Source organism: Littorina saxatilis, linkage group LG5 (assembly GCF_037325665.1).
Source record: "Littorina saxatilis isolate snail1 linkage group LG5, US_GU_Lsax_2.0, whole genome shotgun sequence".
NCBI lineage: Eukaryota > Metazoa > Mollusca > Gastropoda > Littorinimorpha > Littorinidae > Littorina > Littorina saxatilis.
This window is the reverse complement of record NC_090249.1, coordinates 49,760,797-49,784,127: the sequence shown is the minus strand read 5'-3', so window position 1 is coordinate 49,784,127 and position 23,331 is coordinate 49,760,797. Positions and strand designations below refer to the sequence as shown.

Sequence of the window (23,331 nt, the reverse complement as noted above, 5' to 3'; positions counted from 1 at the left end):
CAAAGGAAGAGAGGGAGTTAGACTCATGACTGATGACAAAGAAAGAGAGGGAGTTAGACTCATGACTGATGACAAAGGAAGAGAGGGAGTTAGACTCATGACTGATGACAAAGGAAGAGAGGGAGTTAGACTCATGACTGATGACAAAGAAAGAGAGGGAGTAAGAGTCATGACTGATGACAAAGGAAGAGAGGGAGTTAGACTCATGACTGATGACAAAGAAAGCGAGGGAGTAAGAGTCATGACTGATGACAAAGAAAGAGAGGGAATTAGACTCATGACTGATGACAAAGAAAGAGAGGGAGTTAGACTCATGATTGTTTACAAAGAAAGCGAGGGAATAAGACTCATGACTGATGACAAAGGAAGCGAGGGAGTTAGATTCACAACTGATGACAAAGAAAGCGAGGGAATTAGACTCATGACTGATGACAAAGAAAGCGAGGGAGTTAGATTCACAACTGATGACAAAGAAAGCGAGGGAATTAGACTCACGACTGATGACAAAGAAAGAGAGGGAGTTAGACTCATGACTGATGACAAAGGAAGAGAGGGAGTTAGATTCATGACTGATGACACAGGAAGAGAGGAAGTTAGACGCATGACTGATGACAAAGGAAGCGAGGGAGTTAGATTCACAACTGATGACAAAAAAAGCGAGGGAATTAGACTCACGACTGATGACAAAGAAAGAGAGGGAGTTAGACTCATGACTGATTACAAAGGAAGAGAGGGAGTTAGACTCATGACTGATGACAAAGGAAGAGAGGGAGTTAGACTCATGACTGATGACAAAGAAAGAGAGGGAGTAAGAGTCATGATTGTTAACAAAGAAAGTGAGAGAGTAATAAGACTCATAACTGATGATAAAGAAAGTGAGGGAATAAGACTTATATACCGTATTTGACGGACTACAAGCCGCGACTTTTTTTCCAAAAAAATCGCATTGCGGCTTATAAAAAGATGGGGCTAAAACGTTACCTAAACTTGAATAGCATTCACCTAATGGAAGTCGCCGCGGATTTTCATTTCGCTCGATTAGCGATTACCGGTACTTTATTAGCTCTCTACTCAAGACTCGGCGTTTTTCTCTTTCTTTCGCGAATCTTCGTATGTCAACAAATCGTCGTGACAAGATAGCGTACAGAGAAACACCGGATGTATCAGGATCTCGCGCGCGCGCGATTTCGTTTTTTTGTGTCTCGCGATAGTTGGAGGAGCGAGAGCCGCCATGTTGTGTTTTCGTCTGCTCGAAATGTACGCAAAAGTCGTAAATCATCCCAAAAAAGCTTATTCCGGGCGGGACTACATGTGTGTGTTGGTTACAAATTGTGTGTGTGATATTTTTCTTCAAACTTTTTCACTTTTCTTCTTTGTTTCACTTGTTTATTCTCGGAGCCGATTTCGCCAAATACCGTACTTTCGTTTGCCTGGTTGTTTTGATTGATTGACACAATCTGATTATATTTTTTTCGACGGCGGCTAATATAGTGACGCGGCCTATACGTGGCTCGTCCCAATTTTTTTGTTAAAAGTCGGGGGTGCGGCTTATAAAACGGTGCGTCTTGTAATCCGTCAAATACGGTAACTGACTGCTCCAACACTCACATCTTGGTGTCCAAGCATTTTCTTGATGTCGCTCATGCTCTTCACTGTCCAATGATTCTCAGCTTTTAGCTGCTCTCCCTTCTCCTCCAGTTGTCCTCCCTTGCCCCCCAGCCCCAGTTTGTAGTAAGTCACCATGCTGGAGTGCCGATGATTGTTCGCATCCATGCTGTTGACGGGTAAACATTATGAATCTGATTGACGTAAACTCAGTCAACTTTAAACCTCCAAATATCTGAGAAAATCAAGGCTTAACAAGTCGCGTAAGGCAAAAATACAACATTTAGTCAAGCTGTCGAACTCACAGAATGAAACTGAACGCAATGCAATTTTTCAGCAAGACCGTATACTCGTAGCATCGTCAGTCCACCGCTCGTGGCAAAGGCAGTGAAATTGACAAGAAGAGCGGGGTAGTAGATGCGCTGAGAAGGATAGCACGCTTTTCTGTACCTCTCTTCGTTTTTGGCTCACGTAAGTGTAGCCTATGCGATGATAAACTTTGTCTGTCTGTGCGTGCGTGCGTGCGTGCGTGCGTGCGTATGTATGTATGTGTGTATGTCTGTGGTAGAAACTTTAACATTTCCGAGTCTATGGATTACGTCAGTCTCGGTCAAAAGTGTTCGACGTGTGTGATAGAAACTATTTGAAGACGTCACATTATGACGTAAGAGGGTTAGACGTCACGCAAAGGAATTACTGAAAGTCTCGGTCATTGTTATTGTGAGCGGGCCGAGACTTCTTGGCAGATCCAGGGTCTCGCTTTCTTGCATAGTTTCACCTATGCTTACTGTGTGTGTGTGTGTGTGTGTGTGTGTGTGTGTGTGTGTGTGTGTGTGTGTGTGTGTGTGTGTGTGTGTGTGTGTGTGTGTGTGTGTGTGTATGTGTGACGGAGTGATTGAGTTTGTGTTACTGTTTGTCGATTTCTTACGTGAGCCTTGAAGGCTTCGCCTCTTGTTAACTTTCTGAGCGTGTTTTTAATCCAAACATATCATATTTTTGGAATCAGGAACTGACAAGGAATAAGATGAAAGTATTTTTAAATTGATTTCGAAAATTTAATTTTGATCATAATTTTTATATTTTTAATTTTCAGAGCTTGTTTTTAATCCAAATATAACATATTTATATGTTTTTGGAATCAGCAAATGATGAAGATTAAGATGAACGTAAATTTGGATCGTTTTATAATTTATTTTTTTTAAACAATTTTCAGATTTTTAATGACCAAAGTCATTAATTAATTTTTAAGCCACCAAGCTGAAATGCAATACCGAAGTCCGGCCTTCGTCGAAGATTGCTTGGCCAAAATTTCAATCAATTTGATTGAAAAATGAGGGTGTGACAGTGCCGCCTCAACTTTTACAAAAAGCCGGATATGACGTCATCAAAGGTATTTATCGAAAAAAAGAAAAAAACAATCATTCCCAGGAACTCTCATGTAAAATTTCATAAAGATTGGTCCAGTAGTTTGGTCTGAATCGCTCTACACACACGCACGCACAGACACAGACACACACATACACCACGACCCTCGTCTCGATTCCCCCTCTAAAGTACCGTGGGCTGGGTGGCCGAGTGGTAACGCACTTGCGCTCGGAAGCGAGAGGTTGTGTGTTCGACCCTGGGTCAGGCCGCAATTTTCTCCCCCCTTTCCTAACCTAGGTGGTGGGTTCAAGTGCTAGTCTTTCGGATGAGACGAAAAACCGAGGTCCCTTCGTGTACACTACATTGGGGTGTGCACGTTAAAGATCCCACGATTGACAAAAGGGTCTTTCCTGGCAAAATTGTATAGACATAGATAAAAATGTCCACCAAATACCCGTTTGACTTGGAATAAAGGCCGTGAAAGGTGAATGCTCGCCTAATAGGCTACTGAGCTTTACTGGCCGATGTGAATGCGTTATATATTGTGTGTAAAAAATGTCTGTTTGTCTGTCTGTCTGTAAAAAATTCCATTTCAAACGGCAGAAATTAATATGTAAGCGCCTAGGGCTATATCTAGATTAGGCGCATAAAAATGATCACAATAATAATAATAATAATGTTAAAACATTTAGTCAAAACTTGACTAAATGTAAAAAGAAGGGAGTCTTATGATGGAGGTAAATTAAAAGGGGTTATGAACAGAGAATGTAAAAAAAAAAAAAAAGGGAAGAAAACTTAATTTGAGGGGTCTTAAAAGGGAGGAAGTCTTAATTTGAGGGGTCTTAATCTTAATTTGAGGGGTCATAAAAGGGCACTTCCACTATATGTGCATGATTCTAGGTGTTGAAATGATGCCTGAAAGTTTACTTAGTTCATATATTGTCTACAAAAAAATATGGAGCAGCTTCTGAGTCTTGATTGTTGAAAAAGCAGTTCACACATGCACGCAATGCACGCGCACACTCACACATGCAGACAGACAGACACAGACAGACAGACAGACATACACACACACACACACACGTAGAGAGAAAGATAGGTAAGGTGGGGGAAGAATTGACACTTCAAGGAGTTTACCAACCTGGGATCAAAGGAAGAGACGTTACAGCCATACACACTGGCCACTGCGTCGTCAAAAGAGAAGTCATTCCGGATTCTTCAACAAAGACAACGCACAATTAGGCCTAACAATATTTCAAGATCAAGAGAGACAATTAGGCCTAACAATATTTCAAGAATATACAAGGAAGTGTGCAAAAGGACCTTGCTCTTTACAATATACATGCTTTTTAAAAGGGAAAACAAAACATGTTTTGATTATAAATTCAGTAATTATGTAGTTCTTTTATAAACCAAAACAATATCTACAACAGCACTCTGCCCCTATGACTATTCACCCAAAGCAGTAGACGATGCAAGGTTTGCGAGGTTGGTTCTGTCGACACTCTACACCTATAATCAATTTTGGTCGTTGGGGAGCGAGATTTATCCTACATACGTGAGAGAGACACTCGTGAGATAATAATCGTTCAAATCACACGTGTGTATATCATGTAAATGAGGTCAAGTCAAGCAAGTCTGGCAGGGACCTGTTTTTTCCACTGCTTATGATGCCAAAGTCACCGAGACAAACGTCATTATAGAAAAAAAAATTGCGCTCGCTAATTACGCTCGATGAATTTTTAGAACTAACACGTCACGCCACACTTTCAGAGTGACATTTTTTTTTACTTTGACGTAATAGATTGCACTAGGCTTTAGAAGAGATCGAAGTTCCAAAACAAGCGTCTTCAATTTAGCTGCCTCGACTGCAGGACATTTTCAGTAAAATACACATAAGTACAGTATGTAGGATAAACAGAATACTACATGGCTTGCTGTTTCGTACCAGATTTACACTCGTTGCTTTTTCAAATAGTGAACAGCTCGCTTTTGCTCGCAGTTCAATATTTAAAAAAAACCAACTCGTGTAAATCTGGTACGACACAGCAAGCCATGTAGTATTCTCTATGTTCAACTACTCTCAGGCCAGCTTTATGAGGGTGGCGCCCATCTCCTCTCCTTCCTTGCCTTTGCCTTTCCCGGTCAGGTACCCATTTCAAGTTGCGTGGACTGGAGAGCGCTCGAAAAAAATCGTGTAGGGGATCAAACCCACGACCTCCAGCATGAGAGGCAAGCGCTCTAAGGCCAAAAAAAAAAATAGGTCTGTTTACAGTAACCCGACCGACCCTAGTTTTTTCGCGCGACCCTAGACTTTTTTTTGGCATTTGGGAAAAAAAAAAAAAAAAAAAAAAAAATCTTGTTTTTTTGGCAAAATAACGTAAAAATATGGTTTTTTGAAAAAAAAAAAAAAAAAAAAAAAAAAAAAAATCCCGACCTACCGACCCTATTTTTTTGGCCTATGTTACCGTAAACAGACCTATTTTTTTTTTGGCCTAATCACTGTGCCCCTCTGGCTGCACTGTCTACTCTCTGCCGGTATGACTACTCACCCAAAGGAGTAGACAAGGCAAGGTCTGCGGGGTCGGAACTGGCGGTCGTCACACACTTTGTATCCCCCGTCGATCAGGTTACCCAGCTTGATTGTCCGCTTGCAGTGATAGTGGACATTGTCCAGATAGCTTCACGCACAACAACCACGCTGAATTATAACAACATGCTGAATTATAACAACACACTGAATTATAACAACACGCTATATATTAACATGCGGAATGTGCATATTATCTATCATGTTCTTTTCTGTCAAGGTATTGTAAGTGTTGAAGTATTTTATCATTAAATGCCCAACAGTGATGTGCGTGGCAAAGCGGGTGTGTGTGTGTGTGTGTGTGTGTGTGTGTGTGTGTGTGTGTGTGTGTGTGTGTGTGTGTGTGTTCAAAATAGAGAATGCGAGAAAACAATAAAGACATCTAGCATACCTTTACCTATGCTATTCCTTTACCTGTGATGCTTTTGCTGTATCTGTGATCCAATGCTTTAGCTGTCATGCAACAGCTTTACCTGTGCTATAGCTTTACCTGTGATAAGCGTAGTGCACCTGTTTGTCTATCATTCTCTCGAACAGTTGATCGTCATCTGGCAGTCCTCCTCGTTCCTGTATCAAAGTCAATGTTCCTGTCAATACCAGACCGTACGAGTAGCAAAAAACTCCACCATTTCAGAAGAAAAAGTACATTTCCAATCTTCTCCGCCCACAGAACTTATTACAGTACCAAAAATTTTTCTATTCAGAACAATAATTATCCTTTTATCTGCTCTAATTTCGGGGAAACAAGATTTTCTGTTTGCCTCGCCATCTCTCTCTTTCTCTCCCTTTGACCACCCCCTCCCCCATTCCGTCTCTCTCTCCCTGAGCACATTGTTACCTAGTGCACGAAGCACAAGAGTCACCTTTTGCAGCAAAGCCAGTCAAACAGGGTTGAGATTTTAAAGTTTACTTAAGGCCAAAAAAAAATTTAGTCTGTTTACGGTAACCCGACCGACCCTATTTTTTTCGCGCGACCCTAGATTTTTGGCATTTGGGAAAAAAAAATCTGGGTTTTTTGCAAAATAACGTAAAAATATGTTTTTTTGGAAAAAATAAAAAAAATAAAAAAATCCCGACCTACCGACCCTATTTTTTTGGCCTATGTTACCGTAAACATACCTTTTTTTTTTGCCTAATAGCCCTACACAAACTGCCATGGGTATGCAAAGGTTCCCAAGAGCATACAAAGAGACAGCAGAAGCCAGACCCATGCTCTTTGCCGGCAGACAACTCTGCAGAGTCTGCCTTATAGGGAGACTACTGCGTCACCCTGTCACAACATCATAGACACTGAGAAGAGATGAACGAGTTCTGTTTTATGCTGTAGGTGAGGCAAAAACAGCACCAGCAGTAGCACCATAAACGACGACTTTTCGCTTACATTTCCATTGGTGCGCAGGAATTCCATGTCGACCACACCCGGTAAGGGTTTCCCTTCAACCTGTAGACAAAATTATGTGTGATTATAGAACATGTACACGGAGAAATTTTACGTCCGAAGGCTGCCGTGCATTGTATACAAAAAAAACAACAAAAACAAGAGGCGAAGCCTTCAAGGCTCACGTAAGAAATAGACAAACAGTAACACAAACTCAATCACTCCGTCACACATACACACCCACACACACAGTAAGCTTAGGTGACACTGTGCAAGAAAGAGAGACACTAGATCTAGATCTGTCTGTCTGCATGTAGCCTACTTACAGGGACACGACTGCCAAATAGTCTCGGCCCGCTCAAAATAACAATGACCGAGACCACACACACCACGCGAGAGAGAAAGACTACAGGGAGGCATGCCGTCATGATGCATTAATTGACGTCAAACACTTTTGACCGTGACGTAATCTTATGCGAGCTTTATCCATAGTCTTGGATAACCTCTCACACATAGACTCGGAAATGTTAAAGTTTCTACCACAGACATACACACACACGCACGCACACACACACACACACACACACACACGCACAAACGCACAGACAGACAGACAAAGTTACGATCGCATAGGCTACACTTCGTGAGCCAAAAACAGAACAAAGAATTCGTAATTTAGTGACCCTCTTCCCAATCAGACAATAGCCAAGCCCCTGGAACTGTAAAGCGAAAGTGGGTGTCACTCAAACCGGTGAGAACAAACCACGAGATCTGTTTCGTTGAAATCACAAGTCTCAATTTGCACCAATCCAACACATGGGCCGAGCTGCATGAGAAAGTTACCAACCGGGTGGGAGCCAGCCGTGGTGTTGGATTGGTTAAAATTGAGATTTCTTGTGATTTCAGAGAATCAGACCCCGCGGTTTGTTCTCTCCCGTTTGGGTGGTACCCACTTTCTGTTCCTGTACCTCAGTCCTGGCTACCACCCGGTTGGTAACTTTCTCATGCACCTGGGCCCGGATCTCTGCCTTAATTGTCGTACCTGAGCCTGCGGCTTGTTGGAGTCTAGCTGCGGCGTGAGGTCGGTCCTGGCCAGCTTGGTGTTGACAAAGGACACCTCGTAGATGCTGGTTCGTTCCACGGGATACACGCCTTTCTGCCTCTCCCCGCTCCACTCGTCCAGGTTGGTGCTGAAGATCTGGAAGCCTGCGTTCTCCAAGGACCTCAGTACACTCAGCCGTTGACGCGTGACCTCAGCGTCGGTTCCCCCCACGTTGTGCAACTCCACCACGAGTTGTCGGACCTTGTCCAGCTCTCCGGACGTCGCCATGTCGGCCAGTGCCGTCCACTCCCAGCCCTCGATGTCCAGCTTGACCACGTCCAGTATTACCTGAAACAACGAGCGTTCAGATCGACCTGCCAATAACCCTTGTGAAACCTCACATGTAGCAATTACATTTTGGGGGGCATTTTCAGCGTAGCAAATGGTGTTTTAGTGTAGCCTTGTCTAAAATAGGTCTAAAAGGAAGGAGAGTGAAATGAGGTCTTTAATATATATATACAGTGGACTTTTTTTTAAGACCTAAACAAATCGGGAAAAATTAGGTTTAGAAAGGAAAAGGAAATCTTAAAACGGAATACGTTTTGTAAATGCTTTTTAAGAAATTAATTCATTACAAAATGTCCACACATGCTGTTCATTTTTGGTGAGTGGCGATGGCGTGGTACATCATGTACGCCCCATGCTCCGCAAAGCAACGGGAAAAAAGTGTATCCTTATTCGGATGGCATGAGTAGTGAACGACCCATACTTTTAACGTTGAATCCTTCTTTAGAAAGTATGGGTCGTACACAAACATCATCATCCGGACTGTGTAGTCCAAAGGAGGGGGGGGGGGGGGGGGGGGAGCGGGAAGCTCAGTTGGTATGGTAGAGCACTTGACTTGTGATCCTAAGGTCACAGGTTTGAATCCTGGCATGGACGAACACAGGTCAACTTTACGTACAGACTCAGAGACGGTATCCATATCCCACCCCCGTGTCACCACAGTGGCACGTAAAAGACCTCGGTCATTCTGCCATAAGTGCAGGTGGCTGCATAATTACACCTAAACATGCACACATCTTGGTAACACGACTCTTGTTGCTGCTAGCTTTCCACTGGGAGGAAGCGACCTCAATTTCATAGCATTGGGGTAATTAATAGAGTAAATGAAATTAAATGAAAGCGTGATGCTGTGAAGGTCAGAGACCCCAGCAGCTTGTCCACTCACACCCGTGTGTCCAGTCAGGGTCTTGATGTCCGACAGGCTGCGTGTGGTCCAGCCCTGGGCATCCCGGTCAGCCGCTGCCCACGCTTCCAGCTCCCCCTTCCTGCCCCCCAGCCCCACCCTGTACCATGCCACCCGCTCTGACAGGTTCCTGGGCTTCTCCTGAAGACTACAAGTGAAAACAAGTCGCGTAAGGCGAAAATACAACATTTAGTCAAGTAGCTGTCGAACTCACAGAATGAAACTGAACGCAATGCAACGCAGCAAGACCGTATACTCGTAGCATCGTCAGTCCACCGCTCATGGCAAAGGCAGTGAAATTGACAAGAAGAGCGGGGTAGTAGTTGCGCTGAGAAGGATAGCACGCTTTTCTGTACCTCTCTTCGTTTTAACTTTCTGAGCGTGTTTTCAATCCAAACATATCATATCTATATGTTTTTGGAATCAGGAACCGACAAGGATTAAGATGAAAGTATTTTTAAATTGATTTCGAAAATTTAATTTTGATAATAATTTTTATATATTTAATTTTCAGAGCTTGTTTTTAATCCAAATATAACATATTTATATGTTTTTGGAATCAGCAAATGATGGAGAATAAGATGAACGTAAATTTGGATAGTTTTTGTAAAAAAAACATTTTTTTTTACAATTTTCAGATTTTTAATGACCAAAGTCATTAATTAAATTTTAAGCCACCAAGCTGAAATGCAATACCGAAGTCCGGGCTTCGTCGAAGATTACTTGACCAAAATTTCAACCAATTTGGTTAAAAAATGAGGGCGTGACAGTGCCGCCTCAACTTTCACGAAAAGCCGGATATGACGTCATCAAAGACATTTATAAAAAAAAAATGAAAAAAACGTATGGGGATATCATACCCAGGAACTCTCATGTCAAATTTCATAAAGATCGGTCCAGTAGTTTGGTCTGAATCGCTCTACACGCACGCACGCACACACACACACACACACATACACACACACCACGACCCTCGTCTCGATTTCCCCCTCTATGTTAAAACATTTAGTCATAACTTGACTAAATGTAAAAAGGATGCTATTAAAAAATCAGAGACAAACTATTTCAAGCAAAATGCCCTCAAAATAATCTGCACCAATTTTCATAACAACTGATTTGGTAGTTTTTGAGAAACGTTTTTTACAGACAGAAATGCAGACAGACAGACAGACAGGCAGACAGACAGACATACAGACAGGTAGACTGTGACAGGCAGACAAGACAGAATCACCATTGGAGACAAAGCCAGTCAAAAAGGATTGACATTTTAGAGCTAAAACAATAGCCCCACAAAAACTGCTATGGGTACTCAAAGGTTCCCAAGTGCATCCAGAAGGCAACAGCAGCCAGACCCCATCACAAACATTTCTCTACAATAGACGGAAATAACTCCATTACTAGCAAGGGGTGTGCAGGAAACACACGTGTGTTTCCACGTCTTTCCGAAAGAGCCCTTGCTAGTGATTGGCCCCTCCAATATTTGTCCAAATGTTTGCAAGAAAAGATCACTTGCCGACAACCCATACCAAACCCGACGGAGTTATTTTTGGAATTGGTCTATTGACAGGTGTTTTCCTGGCGACTGACGTACAAAAAAGTCAAGCTACTGTAAGCAGCCCACCCTGAAGCCGTCAAGGCGGCAGCAGACAACTCTGCAGAGCTGCTGTGAAGGAAGACTACTGTGTCCTCTTGTCTCACACAAACACACAAGTTGCAATACGTGCTGGTTGTGTCATTGTGTCGCTCACCTTGGGTCAAAGTAGTGCACCTGACAGCCGTACAGCTGTGCCGCCTCGTTCTCCCACTCACAGTCTGTTTTCATCCTGCAGAAGGCAAAACGCACCACAATAATGTACAACTAGCAAACGAGAAGAAGAAGATGTAAAACAACGAACAGTTGATGCACAGTAATGTTAGAGAGGTTAATATATATGCTCTGCCTGAAAAAGCGACCGGAATGAGAAAAGAAATCACCCAAACCTGCCGGCCAACGTTTTTTTGACAGCTCTCTCTCTCTCTCAAGCTCTCTCACACGCATGCACGCACACACTTACACACATAGACAAACAAACAAAAACAAGAAAACACGCTACACTCATCTCCCACACATACACACACATAGAAACACCCACTGACCCCAACCACCTCTCCTTTCCTCGCCACACACACTCAACACTCACCCAAAAGAGTAGACAATGCAGGGCACCCTAGCTGGGCCGGTACTGTTCATGTTGGTACTGTTCATCGTCACACACCCTGTATCCCCCGTTGAAGATAGTGCACACACACACACACACACACACACACACACACACACACACACACACACACACTACACTCACCCAAAAGAGTAGACCATGCAGGGCACCCTGGGTCGGTACTGTTCATCGTCACACACCCTGTATCCCCCGTTGAAGATGGTGCACACACACACACACACACACACACACACACACACACACACACACACACACACACACACACACAGACACACACACTACACTCACCCAAAAGAGTAGACCATGCAGGGCACCCTGGGTCGGTACTGTTCATCGTCACACACCCTGTATCCCCCGTTGAAGATGGTGCACACACACACACACACACACACACACACACACACACACACACACACACACACACACACACACACACACTACACTCACCCAAAAGAGTAGACCATGCAGGGCACCCTGGGCCGGTACTGTTCATCATCACACACCCTGTATCCCCCGTTGAAGATGGTTCCCAGACGTATGGTGCGGTGACACAGTGTGCCCAGGTTGTCAAGGTAACTGTCAACACACACAGAACAACAGTATTATGATGATGATGATGATGATGATGATGATAAAGATGATGATGATGATGACGCCGTTGATGATAATAACGATGATGATTATGATGACGACAATGATGAGGATGACGACAATGATGAGGAGGAGAAAGAGGAGGAGGAGGAGGAGGAGAAAGAGGAGGAGGAGGAGGCAGCGACAAGGTAGAGAGAGCAGGAATAATATGATACTTGTCGAAAGGGCAACGTTGGAAAAAGGAGAAGGAAAACAAGTCGCGTAAGGCGACATTACTACATTTAGTCAAGCTGTGGAACTCACAGAATGAAACTGAACGCACTGCATTTTTTCACAATGACCGTAGTCCGCCGCGAGTGCAAAAGGCAGTGAAAGTGACGAGCCTGTTCAGCGCTGTAGCGGTTGCGCTGCGCTGCATAGCACGCTTTACTGTACCTAACCTCTCTTCGTTTTAACTTCCTGAGCGTGTTTTTAATCCAAACATATCATATCTATATGTTTTTGGAATCAGGAACCGACAAGGATTAAGATGAAATTGTTTTTAAAACGATTTCGGAAATTTAATTTTAATCATGATTTTTATATTTTTAATTTTCAGAGCTTGTTTTTAATCCGAATATAACATATCTATATGTTTTTGGAATCAGAACATGATAAAGAATAAAATAAAAGTAATTTTGGATCGTTTTATAAAAAAATAATTTTAATTACAATTTTCAGATTTTTAATGACCAAAGTCATTAATTAATTTTTAAGCCACCAAGCTGAAATGCAATACCGAAGTCCGGCCTTCGTCGAAGATTGCTTGGCCAAAATGTCAATCAATTTGATTGAAAAATGAGGGTGTGACAGTGCCGCCTCAACTTTTACAAAAAGCCGGATATGACGTCATCAAAGACATTTATCGCAAAAAAAAACCAACGTCCGGGGATATCATTCCCAGGAACTCTCATGTCAAATTTCATAAAGATCGGTCTAGTAGTTTACTCTGAATCGCTCTACACACACACACGCACACACACACACAGACACACATACACCACGACCCTCGTCTCGATTCACCCTCTATGTTAAAACATTTAGTCAAAACTTGACTAAATGTAAAAAGATGATCATGATCAAAGGCACACTCCTTCCCATGAAACGGTTTGTTTGTTTGTTTATTTGTTTGCTTAACGCCCAGCCGACCACGAAGAGCCATATCAGGGCGGTGCTGCTTTGACATATAACGTGCGCCACACACAAGACAGAAGTCGCAGCACAGGCTTCTCACCCAGTCACATTATTCTGACACCGGACCAACCAGTCCTAGCACTAACCCCATAATGCCAGACGCCCGGCGGAGCAGCCACTAGATTGCCAATTTTAAAGTCTTAGGTATGATCCGGCCGGGGTTCGAACCCACGACCTCCCGATCACGGGGCGGACGCCTTACCACAAGGCCAACCGTGCCGGTCATGAAACGGTTATAATCTCACCAACTCAGATCTGGCCAGACTACTGCAAGGGATAAGACCATCCGTCCCCTTGGGCACACACCAAACTTTCACAGCCTGAGTGCTCTTTGTCCCCAGTGGGAATTTGTGTATGAATTAGTAAGTGGTTTCTTTTCAACTTAATTCATACAAAATTCCACCTCACCGCAATCAGCAGTCGGGGCTGTTGATTTTTGGTATGCATTCAAGTGGAGGGGAGATCTTATCCCATGGAAAAGCCTGAGATCTGAGATGGTGAGCCCATCATGCGAAAGAAGCGTTCTGGGTAGCGAAAGTAGAGGAAGCGCGAAAAATACGATGCGTCTATCAAAGAATGGAAGCGGAGAAAACATTCACCTGTGAAAATACAGATGCACATCTTTGGCAGACAGAGTTTTCAGGATAGTCTGGTCAGGTAAGTTCCCAGTTTCCTGCACAGAAAAACACACACATTCACATGTAGAAGAAACTGCAGCTTTAAATGCGATGACAATAAGCGGTAAGAAGCATTTACATGGAGTTTTAATTGTGTTCTGAGTGTTACCCTTACTCTATACTGCATTATACTATACAGTATAGCTCATTTGAGACCCGCTGGTACCTAAATGTTCCCTTTGTTTCAGAAACTGGGCATTTTTTGCTCTGTATTCCTCTCCAAATGGATTCCAGACAACCTCAATCAGACCACTATGATTTTGCAAGTGAAATAATTTGTGTGGCTTGGATGCTAGTTCTTTCTTGATAATGACTACTAACAAACAGCAGAGTTACACTCCTCAGCAAGGCCTAAAAGCAAGCTATATAACCTTTTTTCCAACAGCAAATTCCTTTCCAAAGGATATATCACCCATGCAAACGATGGGTGTCCACTGAATTTTACATGGTTACCTGGTAACCCGGTAGTGTGTAAGGCTTGATAGAGGAAAAGGTTTGCATTGAAATTTAGTAGTCTTTATCAAGACTTAATGAATATGCCTTTTCAACAAAATTATTTCATTTCAAAAAGGGTAATGTTCCGCTTACTAAAAAGTAATTTATAAAAAAAATACAAGCTTCTGAACAAACTTGTTAAAAATGAGGTACAAAAAAACAAGTACCAAGGTACCGGGTCAGTGACCACCACGAGACCATCCCCGTCTCAAGGAAGCTGAGGCATCATTACGTATTTTATGACCCTGGTGGCCAAGTGATCAGAATTATATCGCTTATGAAGGAATCGGGTTGATATGCCTCTGTGTACAAACTGCTTACCCTTACATGGCTTCTCCAGTATTCCGCTTCCACCTCAAGAGACTTGTACTCCACTGGGAACTGAAACAAGTTGCGTCAAGGAGTATAAAAATATTCATTCCATCGTATTGACCTTAAACTAAAAGATCCAACACTGAAAATACAAGATTAGTCATCAACGAGACGAGTGAAGCTTGGCTAGCCAAAACCCCACGACTGAGACGGGTCACGCTACTCTCCGTGAAGCATGTAAACATCAGACCCAATTTCTTTAATTTTGAGCTTATTTTCAACGTTAACACTACATATTATCTACATAGTTTTGGAGTAAGAAAATTGTGAGAAACACAATGCAATCATTTTCAAATCTGTTGTTAAAATTTTAATTTTTGTAATTATTTTTAAATTTAGTGAAAAAAATCATGTTACTTTAAAGCTTATAAAAAAGGACAGGAGCAAACTTGTGCCTGTGTGCCGCTGATGGGGGGGGAGGGGGGAACCAACGGGCTACCAGTGGCAATGTATGTGTTCCTTTTCAGGTTTTTCACCTTACATTAAATGTAGAGTGGTGAAAGCTGTACATGGCAATGTCTTGACCGTCAAACCATAATTGACCATAAATAAGATTGCCGGGTATTTTCACAGTAAAATGGAACTCCCATTATAAGACAACAAAAAAATCTCTGAAATCACATCTTCAAAAGGAGGGAGTATTAAAATGGGGGTAAATTTACAGAGGTTCCGAAAAGAAAAATTGTAAAAAACTAAATGAAACCAAAAAACAAAAAACCCAGTGTCTTTTAGATTGTACAAGTGTTAAAGGATTGTAACCTTATATTAAAAGTAGGTCTTCATTAAAAGTGCGTTTTACAAGCTATGGAAATGAGGTATTTAGATTAACAAGAAAAAACAAAAGCTATATTATTTCTAATGACTACCACAGTAAGGGAACCTGTGCCAGTTTAAATATTTTGTGCGCATTTCGTGTTTGCTTGACATAACAATTTCCGACCCAAGACATGCATTGTTCACTGCTTGGGAAGCGCACTATCCTATTTCTCTGAACACATTTCAGGTTTAATTTGAGAGCCCTTTAGCTGCGGCTGAGAAACCTGTTTGTTAAGCCATCTAAAAATAGTCACGAGTATTCGGCATGTCTGTGTTATGTAACCCTAATCCAAAAGAGGTGTATGTCAACACACATCTCTGCCTGAATCCATTCTTCTATTCGCCCATTTATTCATTTCACTCCTTCATGCATCCATTCATCATGCACACAAAAAGATGAATAACAAAAAAAGAAGGAAAAAATCCTGGGGATCGGGGGTGGGGGTGGGGGAGAAGGGGGAGGGGGGGGGGCGACAGTTGCGCTTAACACAAGGGGCAAAGCAATAAGCTCCAGGGGCTATACATGTATGTCCCTAGCAGGAAGCCAGGGACATAGCCCTCTACATGTAGCTGAAACCAATGTAGCATTTTCAGATTTTCAGGACCTGAATAAGAAGGGTATGAAAACTGAGGAACTTCCACCAATCCACTCAGAAGGTCAAATACATTATTTAAACCACGATAAAGCTAATATTTTTAATGATCAGTTTATTCAGAATTCGTCCATTGAGAATCCAGACGATGAACCTCCCGAAATCCAAATTTCTGATTGTTTTATGAATAATTTAGTCTTGTCAGTTAATGAAGTAAAAGATGTTATTATAAATTTGAAGAAGACGAAAGCTGCAGGTCCCGATTTAATACATAACCGATTATTAATTGCTTCTGTGGATGTTGTATCAAAACCCCTTTTAAAAATATTTAATAGAAGTTTAGTTGAAGGAAAATTTCCTGCCTCGTGGAAACTAGCCCATGTTACTCCAGTATATAAAAAAGGTCCAGCAGAATTGTGTAATAATTACCGTCCTATATCATTACTGAGTTGTGTTGGTAAGGTGTTAGAAAGATGTGTTTATGTACATGTTTTTGATTTTTTAAAGGCAAATCACATACTCATTCCACAGCAGTCTGGTTTTTTGCCAGATGATTCATGTGTATTCCAATTGATTTCGATTTACAATGAATTTTGTTCCTGTCATGACAGAGGCATTACGACCCAAGCTGTATTTTTTGATGTGTCGAAAGCGTTCGATAGAGTGTGGCACAAGGGCCTTTTGGCCAAGTTAGAAGCAGTGGGCATTTGAGGTCGGTTATTATTATGGTTCTGTGATTATTTAACAGACCGCAAGCAAGTTGTTGTAATTAAGGGAACACAGTCTAATGTTAAAAAGATTCCTGCCGGTGTTCCACAAGGATCCGTGCTAGGCCCGCTCTTATTTCTGGTTTATATTAATGATATTGTAAAGAATATTGAATCCGGAATTAAGTTGTTTGCTGACGACACAAGCATGTATCTTGCATTAGAAGATGTAGACAGACGAACCAATATATTAAATCAAGATCTTGATAAAATTAGTGCATGGGCCAATAAATGGAAAGCTAAATTTAACGAGACTAAGACTGAATTGTTAAATATTCAACGTGATTTAATCCCCCCTCAACCCTTGTTTTTCAACAATGTCTTTTAAGAAAAAGTAGATCAACACAAACACCTTGGAGTGATTTTACAGAGCACCTGCAAGTGGGATGCCCACATCCAAAGTATAGTTAAAAAAGCGAATTTACTGATTAATTGTTTACGATTTTATAAATATAGATTAAGTCGAAAAAGTTTGGAAATAATGTACAAGTCTTTTATTTTACCCCATTTCGACTATGCAGATGTTGTTTGGGATAATTGCACTAAGATAATGTCAGATGCATTAGAAAAATTACACTTAGAAGCCCTACGAATTATAATAGGTGGAGTTAAGGGCACTAGCCATGCAAAGCTGTATGAGGAAAGTGGGCTATGTAGCCTTGAAGAACGAAGGAAAAGACATAAATTAATTGTTTTTCATAAGATGATACATAACAAATGCCCCCAGTACTTAGTAAATGTATTGCCCCCTCTTGTAGTTGACATTAATCCGTATCATAGACGAAGACCATTAGAAAGATATGTGCCTCCTCATAGAACCGAATTATTTCGCAACTCTTTTATCCCCAAAACGACTGTACTATGGAACACCTTACCAGATAACGTTAAAATGACCACCTCCTTGAGCGAGTTCAAAAATTATTTGTTAAATGCTGATTTTAAAGTACCATGCCATTATTATTTTGGAGAAAGATTTGAACAAGTACATCATTGCAGATTGCGTATTGGTATGAGTGATTTGAATTTTGATTTATGTAAGCGGCACCTTAAGGATTGCTCTCAATGCGAGTGTGGTTATCCCAGCGAGACTGCTGAACATTACTTATTGCATTGTCCCTTGTATAGAGATATAAGATTATTGTCCATTGATAATTTGACAAATGATTATAAGTATATCGAAATATTATTGAAAGGCATCCCGCAATATTCACGAAATGTCAACCAGACCATATTCATAACTGTACAGGACTATATTAGACAGACGGGCAGGTTCCGTAAATGAGCCTCTATACTTCACTCATTACATTTATTAGACACTGTCATGCGACATGCTGCCTGACAAATTTTTCCCCATAACCTCTCTCATGTTTTTTTGTTGTTTTCCGACTTATCAATTATGTCTCGATTTATGCGCAATGTAGTGACTTTTCCTCTGATCACAATATGCATTAACTTTGTGCGAGTGTCTTATGTGCACTTATTACAATTGAAAAAATCCCCTCAAATATTGGCGCTCCAAGTCTTCTTCTTCTTTTTCCCTTAAGCTAGCTACTAGCTAGCTGCCCTTTCCCCACCTCCTGTATCACCAACCCCTTCCCATTTTCTGCTTGTTTGTGTATCTGTTTTGTCTTTTGTTTTGTTTTTCGTTTCCTGAAAGGAGCTAATGTACTTATTCTGCCATCATGCTAACCTTTGTTTTTCTAGGGCCATGAGCCCTAGTACTACGCTGGCGTTGGCTCACATGTATGTATAGCTGAAAGCTTATGGGTGTCGGCAGGCGTTTGCGCATGCGCTTATGTCGTCATCAGTTTGTGTACACAGAAAGTTGTGACATCCGTCACTCTATGGGAGGGGTGAAGGCAACATTGTTGGTCATCTGTAGAAAGTTGTGAAATCCGTCACCCTATGGGAGGGGTGAAGGCAAAATTGCTCATCACTGAGTTTGTGTAACACAGGAAGTTGTGAATTACAAAATTGTTCAACAAAAACATCAGAGATCGAATTGTGCAGGGTCAACCGCAACAAACTCAAACCGAGCCATGCATACTTACCTGTATTTGAGTGACTTATATACCAACATTTTTATTTCTTATTTTCAGCACAGGTGTAGGAAAAATCATGAACCAAAATGTTATTTATTTTTTAATTTAACATTTTTTTTACAAATGTGACCATGTTCTTTTAAACAAACAGTGACATTAAACATTGTTATGTTAAAAAAAAGAAAGAAAAAAAAAAGCTTTTGCGCACAAATCAGAAAATACATTGTACATTTTACTAAACCGTGAGTTTCTGTGGCAAAGCCCGACCGAGGAAATTGCACTGGTTTTATTTTTTAGATCAGTGGGAAATGTTCAAGAACAGACGCTTGCATTACGCGGACTACTACTTTTGGAGTGCCGCGGTGGTGAAGCCACAGAAATCGGTCATTGGCCGTGGCGCCGAGCAGTGCGCGCGGGGACCGGGTTATGTGCGGATCTTTTCTTTTGTTGGGAATTCCCGAACCGTCTCGGTGCAGCGCACTGATCTAAACTGAATAGTGGATTATTTTTAGATCAGTGCATGCTACAGGAGTACGGGAGACAACTCCAACTGACTAAATTTGTCGTCTGCTTTTGTTTTCGATACGAGACGAAGCACTGACTTATGCCGCTGAAAAAAAACTGAAATCAGCATTAGATCAAACCGATCAACTTTTATCCAAATCATGCAGTTTGTAATTAAAGTAAGAGCTCTGAAGTTGTTCATGTTGATTTCTTTTTTGTGGTTTCTTTGAAAGTGAAACTAAACAAATACAACATTATACGCACACTGTGTTGAAGTATTTACTATATTATGTGTGTGTTCTACAGCGCCCGCGCGTGGGTGTGTGTGTGTTCGTGTGGGCGCATGACTTTGGGGTTCACATGGTTTGTTTGTTTGTTTGTTTCAGACCCACACCCATATACACACATTTCACATTTACACCATTTGTCGGCCCCCTGTCGATATTTATCGACTAAGTTCCTTTGTGTTGCATTGTTGTGCAAGATGACTGAGTGTGTGCAAGAAACCACTTTGACGATTCACCTAAAAATTACATGAAGGAACGTCTGGGAACCTGCTGATTTGAATCAGCAAATTTTCTTTATCATTATGTCTACTTGACTAAATATTTTAACATCGAGGGGGAATCGAAACGAGGGTCGTGGTGTATGTGCGTGTGTGTGTCTGTCTGTGTGTGTGTGTAGAGCGATTCAGACTAAGCTACTGGACCGATCTTTATGAAATTTGACATGAGAGTTCCTGGGTATGAAATCCCCGAATGTTTTTTTCATTTTTTTGATAAATGTCTTTGATGACGTCATATCCGGCTTTTCGTGAAAGTTGAGGCGGCACTGTCATCCAACAACCCATCACTTGATTCGATTTCATCCATTCCTTCGTCCATTAAGTTCCTTTATACCTTCATTCACCCATGCAAATGATTCATTCATTCTTTCATCCATTCATTCATTCACTCCTTCTTCCCGATTATTCATTCATCCATCCATTAATTCCTTCCTCCATCCACCCATCCAATCCTTCATCCATTTACTCCTTCCTTCCTCCATCCATTCATTCATCCATCCATCCACAGACTGAATAAGACTGACGGGTACCTACCTCGGATCGGCTGAAGTAGTAGAGACAGGTGGTTGCGAAGAGAACGAGCGGTACAAACCACCATAGTGTTTTCACCCGCACTTGTCGCACCTTCATCATGCTTCTGTCTTTCTCTGCCTACCTGCCTCACACCAAAACACAACCGCTAAACAATTAAAGACAAGAAGGCCATATATATAACAACACCCCCCCCACACACACACACACACACACGAACACACACAGCCACGCACACGAGCGGTAAAAACCACCACAGTGTTTTCATCTCCCATGTCTCGATCATCATCGGTCGTGCCTCGATCTCTCTCTCTATGCCTCCTTGTCATACTCCAGCACATCGACCGAAACGACAGACGACACACAAACACATACACGCACGCGTCATGTACACTGTTACACGACACTTGAGATTGACGAAGTTCTCAAATGTCGTATAGTTGTGTTCTTTTATTCTACGTGGCCCGTCTTCACAGCAGACAAAAACTCGTCAAATTGAGTTCGAGGATTTATTTAGCATTCCATACATTCAACTGCACGGCCTATAATAGTAAGGTTGTGGCTGCATCCACGGGTCCGTGCATGTGTTCTGCGCGAAGTTAGAATCCGGTTTCATTCTAGAATGGACCGGGTCCAGGTTGGAATTCTAACCCTGCGCAAGTACAGGGGTGCCATTCTAGAATGAAACCCTTAAATAAAGGGGGCCGTAATGTTTGTAGGTAAGACAGAGTTGTCTTCCCTTGAATTATCTCCACCTGCACCTTCCCTTTGATAAAATGGGGCTGATTTGTCTACCCCTGAAAAAAATCCTTTGGCGATCTTGCGATGTCATGTCATGTCAAGAAAGTTGACACTCCTGAGTACGCAATAAACAAAGGCAGACCATAGCAAGGGGGACTACCAGGGCGGTAATGTTTGCAGGGCAGTTGTTTTTGTGATGAGAGCCGGTTGCGGCCGCTTGCAATGTCAGCGCTGTCTCCCTCTCGGAAATGTCCGGTTTTTTGACAATTTTTTTGACAGACAGACAGACAGACGGTCAGACCGACTAACCGACAGACAGACCAACAGAAGGACAGAGTGAGTTATAGAGCTGTTGTCACAGGTTTAAAAAAAAGTTGACATTAACAAAAACAGAAATCAACAACAACTTTTGTCTGGTTTTATAATATTATGGGAAAACATTGAAAGCAATTCATAGTAGTAGTACTACCACAACAAATACTCTCAAAGGGGAATTCCATGCCTAAAAGTTTGACAGTTTTTATTTAATCTATCAGAATCCCTACCTTCCAAACTGTGATATGCCCACGTTTCAAACTCCTACAACCCTGCATTACTACTACACAAAAGAACAAAGTTCCAAGAATTATATCCTGGTGCACATTTATTTGTAGAGGAAGTACCAATCATTCAAGAGAGTTCACTTGATTTACAAATTGATTGGAGGTCTGTCATTTCCAAGCAACTGAATTGTAGCTTAAAATCAGTGAATACCCTTTATTTCTGACCAAGCCTCATTGCAATGACAGTCAATTAATTTTTCTCTCCAAAATCACAACATTATACCATGTCATACTTTCAAATAACCTCTAATTGCCCTTGAAAAAAATACAGGCTCCTGACGTTCTCAGTGCCCAGTGACGGCAGAGATTGACGAATTGCAATTCAACCGTGTAGCAAGATGACACCACTTGAGCCAGAGGTCAACTAATGATTAGTAATGACATTCCAATTCACAGCATCTTGATTGACAAGCTTGATTTTCCGTAATAACTGTGGAAAGTCAGAATTTTCAAAAATTTTCCCTGAAAAGCATAAATACTCGAAGCTCAGTGTTCACAAATGAATCAAATGAAAGAATGAAATCGATGATTAGATGCCACAAGACCTTATGTCGAAATACAAACGCCAGTTTTGGGATGATATGTCATTTTGGAGAAAACAGAGACGATTTTCTACAGAAACTAGCCTCGCCTTTGCCGATTTTCGTGGGGCCCACCGCAGCCAATTGCTTTCGTTGTGGTCGGCGCTCATAACGAGGGGTTTGCTATGGCTGCGAGTCTTGTGGTCAAAGCAGCACCGTTCTTAAGAGGCGCATGCCTGATAGAACGTTAAAGCTAGTTTAAAAAAAAAAAAAATAAAAAGCCTTTCCCTCGCTCAAACTATATAGTCATATTATATATCGATACAAAGCTAAAGACTTTATCTTCACAATTCAGAAGACCAACTTCATGTATATGAATAAGATTAAAAGTTACAAGCGAGATCGGCAAAACACTGTCAGTCCGGAAATTTCCGTTCGTAGCGATCAGTGCTGAGTGTCTCTCAAAATCGTAATCACTTTCAGAACATCACAATCCCAATTCACGATGTCTTTGAGTAAAGTGTAAAAAACCCGAAAAAAAAACCCAACCAAACACACAAAAAACAAAAACAAACAGAAAATCCACATTTGTGGCTTTGGCTGTGTGATAGTCTAACTGAAATGACTATTCCAACTTGGACCCAAATTCCAACCTTGCGCACGGCCGATTCTAGAATGGACCAGCAACAAGGGTTTCATTCTAGAATGGCACCCCTGTACTTGCGCAGGGTAAGAATTCCAACCTGGACCCGGTCCATTCTAGAATGAAACCGGATTCTAACTTCGCGCAGAACACATGCATGCCTCGCGTCCCCATGCTATATCCACTACAC

General features: G+C 41.7%; 1 protein-coding gene across 4 annotated transcripts in view; it reads right to left on the bottom strand.

Moving 5' to 3' along the window:
* The window catches only part of LOC138967368 (uncharacterized), a 33,619-nt gene that overhangs the window by 7,524 nt on the left and 2,764 nt on the right, over positions 1-23,331 (bottom strand). Inside the window, exons 1-13 of one of the 4 annotated variants that reach the window (XM_070339899.1) lie at positions 21,016-21,207; positions 20,638-20,758; positions 14,766-14,825; positions 13,872-13,945; positions 11,896-12,024; positions 10,978-11,052; positions 9,212-9,377; positions 7,981-8,328; positions 6,942-7,001; positions 6,051-6,127; positions 5,523-5,651; positions 4,112-4,186; positions 1,609-1,774 (exon numbers count right to left, since the gene is read on the bottom strand). In XM_070339899.1, coding sequence (XP_070196000.1) covers positions 1,609-1,774; positions 4,112-4,186; positions 5,523-5,651; positions 6,051-6,127; positions 6,942-7,001; positions 7,981-8,328; positions 9,212-9,377; positions 10,978-11,052; positions 11,896-12,024; positions 13,872-13,945; positions 14,766-14,825; positions 20,638-20,736 — 1,458 coding nt within the window. In that variant the 5' untranslated portion in view covers positions 20,737-20,758; positions 21,016-21,207. Of the gene's footprint in view, positions 1-1,608; positions 1,775-4,111; positions 4,187-5,522; positions 5,652-6,050; positions 6,128-6,941; positions 7,002-7,980; positions 8,329-9,211; positions 9,378-10,977; positions 11,053-11,895; positions 12,025-13,871; positions 13,946-14,765; positions 14,826-20,637; positions 21,209-23,331 lie in introns of those variants that run through there. The other 3 variants (XM_070339900.1, XM_070339901.1, XM_070339898.1) reach the window with 3 other exon arrangements.